This window comes from Bubalus bubalis, chromosome 16 (assembly GCF_019923935.1).
Source record: "Bubalus bubalis isolate 160015118507 breed Murrah chromosome 16, NDDB_SH_1, whole genome shotgun sequence".
Taxonomy (NCBI): domain Eukaryota; kingdom Metazoa; phylum Chordata; class Mammalia; order Artiodactyla; family Bovidae; genus Bubalus; species Bubalus bubalis.
In genome coordinates this window covers 2,349,644-2,356,521 of record NC_059172.1, presented here as the reverse complement: position 1 = coordinate 2,356,521, position 6,878 = coordinate 2,349,644, and the positions used below count along the sequence as shown (strand labels likewise).

General features: G+C 36.7%; 1 protein-coding gene across 1 annotated transcript; it reads right to left on the bottom strand.

The window, feature by feature from the left end:
* Positions 1-4,641: 4,641 nt before the first annotated feature.
* On the bottom strand, positions 4,642-5,660 carry LOC112579590 (olfactory receptor 5B12-like). The gene has a single exon (XM_025266291.2). It carries the CDS (start codon positions 5,653-5,655, stop codon positions 4,642-4,644), a length of 1,014 nt encoding a protein of 337 aa, XP_025122076.1. The 5' UTR covers positions 5,656-5,660.
* Between the last annotated feature and the right edge of the window lie 1,218 nt (positions 5,661-6,878).

Here is a 6,878-nt window from a genome sequence, read left to right as displayed (position 1 = left end):
TTTCATATTTTCAGTGCTTTCCCTTGTTGTGGAAAACGTTTTTTAACTTGAAAGCTATTTATTTTGAATTGCTAGACTCTCAATATTTTGAATAAATATTAATTTAAAACATCAATATATTCTTATTTAAACATAATAAAAGTGTGCTTTTTGATACAATCTGTTTTATATTTACAATTTTTAAGTGATATTTGGGAATCAAAGCAATGTTTTAACAAAAATTCTAATTTGTATCAACAAAGAAGTTGTGGCCTAGAGCTTTATTGATAAATTAAAAAATACACAAATTCTTTTTTATGGATCAAAAGAAAAATGTTCTTTTTAACTGAGTATGTTTGACTGACAAAATTGTGTTAGTTTCAGGTATATATAATCCAATGATTTGGTGGTTGGATATATACACATATATATGCATACACTTTATATTCTTTTTTTGTAATTCTTTTCCATTATAGTTTATTACAAGGTACTGAATACTGTTGCCTACACTATATAATAAATCCTTGTTATTTATCTATTTTATAAATGGTAGTGTGTATCTGTCAATCTCATACTCTCATTTATCCCTCCCCCTCTTCCTCTTCGGTAATCCTAAGCTTGTTTTCTGTCTGTGAGTCTGTTTCTATTTTATAAATAAGTTCATTTTTACTATTTTTTAGATTCCACATATAAGTGATCTCCTATAGTATTTGTCTTTCTCTGACGTACTTCACTTAGTATGATAATCTCTAGATCCATCTTTGTCACTGCAATAGGATTATTTCATTCTTTTGTTGCTGATTAATATTTCATGTAGATATATATCTTCTTTATCCATTCATATGCCAATATGCACTTAGATGGCTTCCAGGTCTGGTTATTGTAAATAGTGCCACCAGGAACATTGGAGCGGATGTATCTTTTTGAACTAGAGCTCTTGTCTTTATTGGATAAATGCCCAGGAATGTAACTGCTGAATCATATGCTAGATCTATTTTCAGTGTTCTAAGTAACTTCTGTTTTGCATAATCACTGCAAAAATTTACATTTTCAGCAATGGTGTAGGAGGGTTCCCTTTTCTCCACATCCTCTACATTCTTTATTTGTAGACTTTTTGATGATAGCCATTTTGATGGGTGTGAGATGATATCTCCTTGTAGCTTTAATTTGCATTTTTCTATTAGTTAATGATGCTGACCATCTTTTCACATGCCTGCTGACCACCTGTATGTCTTCTTTGGAGAAATGTCTGTTTAGGTCTTCTGACCATTTTTCAAATTTGCTTGTTTATGGGTTTGTTGTTGTTGTTGTTGTTGAGTTACATAAGTTTTTTCTATATTTTGAGAATTAATCCCTTGTTGGTCACACTGCTTGCAAAAATTTTCTCCCAGTCTGTGGGTTATTATTTCATTGCAAAAGCTTGTAAGTTTAATTAGACCCCATTTGTTTGTTTTTGCTTTTATTTATTTTTCCTTGGAAGACTGATCTGAGAAAATATTACTACAACTTATGTTAAAGACCTGTTCACTTATGTTCTGTTCTAGAAATTTATAATTTCAGGTCTTATGTTTAACTTTCTTTGAGTTTATTTTTATATGTGGTATGAGAGAATGTTTTAATTTCATTGTTTTATAAATGTTGTCCAGTTTTTCTACAACCACTGCCTGAAAAGCTTGTCCTTTTCTCACTGTATATTCTTCAATTCAGTTCAGTTGCTCAGTCATGTCCAACTCTTTGCAACCCCATGAATTGCAGCACACCAGGCCTCCCTGTCCATCACCAACTCCTGGAGTTCACTGAGACTCACATCCATCAAGTCAGTGATGCCATCCAGCCATCTCATCCTCTGTCGTCCCCTTCTCCTCTTGCCCCCAATCCCTCCCAGCATCAGAGTCTTTTCCAATGAGTCAACTCTTCACATGAGGTGGCCAAAGTACTGGAGTTTCAGCTTTAGCATCATTCCTTCCAAAGAAATCCCAGGGCTGATCTCCTTCAGAATGGATGGTTGGATCTCCTTGCATTCCAAGGGACTCTCAAGAGTCTTCTCCAACACCACAGTTCAAAAGCATCAATTCTTCGGCGCTCAGCCTTCTTCAAAGTCCAACTCTCACATCCATACATGATCACTGGAAAAACCATAGCCTTGACTAGACAGACCTTTGTTGGCAAAGTAATGTCTCTGCTTTTCAATATGCTGTCTAGTTTGGTCGTAGCTTTTCTTCCAAGGAGCAACCATCTTTTAATTTCATGGCTGCAGTCACCACCTGCAGTGATTTTGGAGCCCAAAAAATAAAGTCTGATGCTGTTTCCACTGTTTCCCCATCTATTTCCCATGAAGTGATGGGATCAGATGCCATGATCTTCGTTTTCTGAATGTTGAGCTTTAAGCCAACTTTTTCACTCTCCTCTTTCACTTTCATCAAGAGACTTTTAGTTCCTCTTCACTTTCTGCCACAAGGGTGGTGTCATCTGCATATCTGAGGTTATTGATATTTCTCTTACCCTCTTTGTAATTGATTAATTGACTGTTAATTGTGTGGGTTTGTTTTGAGTTCTCTATTCTATTCCATTGATTTGTGTGTCTATTTTTGTGCCAATATCTGCTACTTGGATTACCGTACCTTTACAGTACAATGTGAAGTCTGGGAGCGTGATACCTCCAGCTTTGTTCTTTTTCTCAAAAATTGCTTGGCCAATTATGGGTCTTTTGTGGATCCATATAAACTTTAGGGTTATTTGTCCTAGTTCTGTAAAAAGGTCATGGACATTTTGATAGTGATTGTATTAAGTATTTATATCTCTTTGGATACCATGGCAATTTTAATAGCATTAATCCTTCCAACTCAAGAGCATGGGCTACACTCTTTCCATTTCTTTACATCATTTTCAGTTTCCTTCATTGGTGTTTAATAGTTTTCAGAGCACAGATCTTTCACGTCCTTAATAGAATTTATTTCTAGGTATTTTAGGTTTTTCAGTGTGACTTTAGATAGGACTACTTGCTTTCTCTTTCTGATATTTCATTACTAGCAGATTTCTGTATATTAATCTTGTATTCTGCAATCTTGCTGAATTCACTTAATAGTTCTAATAGTTTTTTGGTTTTTTTTTGGAAGAAGGACTTTTACACAATATAAAATATTATATATTATCTACAAAAGTGACAGTTTTACTCTTCCCTCCAATTTGCATGACTTATAATTTTGTTTCTTGTCTGACTTCTGTGGCTAGGACTCCCAAAACTATATTAAATGAAAGTGGTGAGGGGTCATTCTTGTCAAATCAAACTGGAAAGCTTTCAGATTTTCAGCACTGTGTATTATGTTGGCTGTGGTTTTGTTATAAAATGGCTTTATCATGTTGAGATTTGTTCCCTTTCTACCCACTTGGATGAGTTTTTTTTTTTTTTTATCATGAATGGACAATGGATTTTGTCAAATTATTGGCTTGCATCTATTGAGATTATAATGTGATGAAATTAAAAAAAATTTTTTTCATTAAAAATTTTTTTTTATTGGAGTGTAGTTGATTTACAATGTTGTATGAGTTTCAGGTATACAGCAGTGAATCAATTATACAAATATCTACTCTTTTTTTATATTCTTTTCCCATATAGGCTACTATATGATTTTTAAACTTTTCTTTTGTTAATGTGCTGTCCCACATGGATTTCTGTATGATGAGCCATCCATGTGACCATGGAATAAATCAAACTTGTCATGCATGATGTTAAGTCTTCAAATTGCCTTAAAAGGTATCTTTATAAGTGTTATCATAACCCCAAATGATTCATAGTGTTATAATATGCCAAAACTTAAAAGCCAGGATAGGCTATTCTTGGAGATTGGCAAGGACCAATCAGGTCAACCTCTAATTTGAGCCCAAATGCCAATCTATAATTTGGTGGCCTGAATGCCTACATGAAGGAGGGAGCATTAAAGGAGTATAAGGTTGACCATCTGAAGATAGATTGAAGCCTTACTTTAAAATTAAGTGCTATTTTTTTTTCAGTGAATTCAAATATGCCATTATTCTTATTTCTCTTACTATGGTCTGATATTTTTAAATTGTCATATGATGATGCAACTTCTGCATAATGAGTTGATAAAGACAAGAATTGAGCTAATTAAAGATGACCATATAATGATGTTGATTATCACTGAAACAAGAACAGAAACAAACAAAAATTAAGCAATAAACCTATACCCAGACTATTTGACACCAAGTTTACATTTAAGAATGAATTATCAGATATCATAATCACTGCTTTAAATTATACTATGAAAATAGACTAATCCCATTCATCTTTGAACTCATTTTTCTGTCACTCATGGATGTGTGAGTTACCCTGGATTGCTTAAATGATGTTTCTTTGGGCATGTATTTAAATATACATTGAATAAAGTGAGACTGGGGATGATCATGAGAAATAATGAAATGTAACTAAGAAGAAACTATGAACTGAGACGTCTGGGTTCAAGGCTGATACTCCTAAGCTATTATTCCTGAGATACCATATTTTCAAGCCATTTGTGTCATAGACTTGGTTAAGAACTCGAGAAAGTACATCAAAAATGTGCATAATGTTGGCCTATACTTCCCTATATATACTATAACTTGATCTGACCTGTATGAAACCACCTTATTGTTGTATCTATATAATTAAGATATGAATCTTATAGAAGACGTTGCTTTCCGCACAGCCTGTTTTAAGGCGCTCTTGACCTCTTTGTTCCTCAGACTATAGATCAGCGGATTTAGCATGGGGACAATTATGGCGTAGAACACAGAAGCCATCTTGTCTGTGCTCATGGAATGGCGGGAGCCTGGCTGTAGGTACATGAAGGCGCCTGTCCCATAGAAGATGGAGATGGAAGTGAGGTGGGATGCACAGGTGGAAAAGGCCTTCTGATGTCCTTCAGATGAGCGCACCCTCAGAATGGTGACAAAGATAAACAGGTAAGAGATCAAGATGATCAGGACAGAAGAGATGATATTAAAGCTTGCCAAAATGAAAAACACAATCTCACTTCTGTTGTTATCTGAGCATGAGAGAGCCAGGAGAGGAGTAGCATCACAGAAAAAGTGATCAATCACGTTGGATCTGCAGAAAGAGAGACTGAATATGTTCCAAGTGTGCACAGAGGCCTCCAGAAAACTAAGAACATAGGACCCTACGACCATCGAGGCACACACCCTTGGTGTCATGATGTTGGTGTAATGGAGTGGCTTGCACACTGCTGCATGACGGTCATAGGCCATTGAGGCCAAGAGAAAAGTTTCCATAAGGAGAAAGACAGCAAAGAAGAAAAACTGAGCAGCACAAGCATGGTAGGAAATTACCTTGTCTCCCATGAGGAATCCAGCCATCACTCTGGGAGTGACGGCTGTGGAGTAACCAAAGTCCATCAGGGAGAGGTGGCTGAGGAAGACGTACATGGGAGTGTGGAGACGAGAGTCCAGCAGGATCAGCGTGATCACCCCCAGGTTCCCAACCAGAGTGAGGAGGTAGATGAGCGTGAACACTAGAAAGAGTGGGATCTGCAGTTGTGGGTCATCAGTTATCCCAGCGAGAATGAACTCAGTCACCAGGAGTGGGATCTGCAGTTGTGGGTCATCAGTTATCCCGGCGAGAATGAACTCAGTCACCTCTGTACTGTTCTTCTTTGGGGTCATTTGTACGTTATGTGAGTGTCCTATAGCAATTAAAAATAAATAAATAAATAAACTGTTAAGTAACTGAATTAGAACTATCGTGGTGTCCAGTGTATGGATTGTGGACTTGTACCATAAAGAAAGCCGAGTGCCAAAGAATTGATGCTTTTGAACTATGGTGTTGGACAGGACTCTTGAGCATCCCTTGGGCTGCAAGGAGATCCAACCAATCCATCCAAAAGGAAATCAGTCCTGAATATTCATTGGAAGGACTGATGCTGAAACTGAAGCTCCAATACTTTGGCCACCTGATGGGAAGAACTGACTCACTGGAAAAGACTCTGATGCTGGGAAAGACTGACGGCAGGAGAAGAAGGGGACAACAGAAGATGAGATGGTTGGATGGCATCACTGACTCGATGGGCATGAGGTTGAGCAAACTCTGGGAATTGGTGATAGATGGGAAGCCTGGCATGCTGCAGTCCATGGGGTCACAAAGAATCAGACATGACTGATCAACTGAATTGAACTGAGCTGAATATTTTATATCGGAATTCTGTGAATTTCACTGGGCCTAATAACAAAACATCATTTTTAAATTGATAGGCTTCCCAAGTGGCTCAGTGGTAAAGAATCCACCTGCTATGCAGGAAATGTGGGTTCAATCCCTAGGCTGAGAAGATCCCCTGAGGAAGGAAATTGAAACCCAGGAAAATCTCATGGACAGAGGAGCCTGGAGGGCTACAGTCCACGGAGTTGCAAAGAATCTGTTACGAGTTAGAGAGTAAATAGCAACAACAACAGGAAAATAGACTATTCTAGCTTAAAAGATTTTGTAGATAATACAACCCAATCTTCTACCCTAGTAAATGACAGCATTTAAGTTCAGAAATAGAGGTCACTTATGAAAAATTACAGGATTTTTACTAAATGAGATATGTTGGCATCACAAGTCAGACTTTAAAAACTGATACAGAATATTCATGTAATAAAATAGGTTACTGCAATTTACTTCATTTCACTACTCTTGTATCAAGGGGAATATAATTGGTCTAACAACAGAAGTTTTAATATATCATGTTCTAGGCTCCTTATTGCAAAATTCAGACTTATATTGAAGAAAGTAGGGAAAACCACTAGACCATTCACGTATGACCTAAATCAAATCCCTTACAAATATACAGTGGAAGTTACAAACAGATTCAAGGGCTTAGATCTGATAGACTGAGTGCCTGAAGAACTAT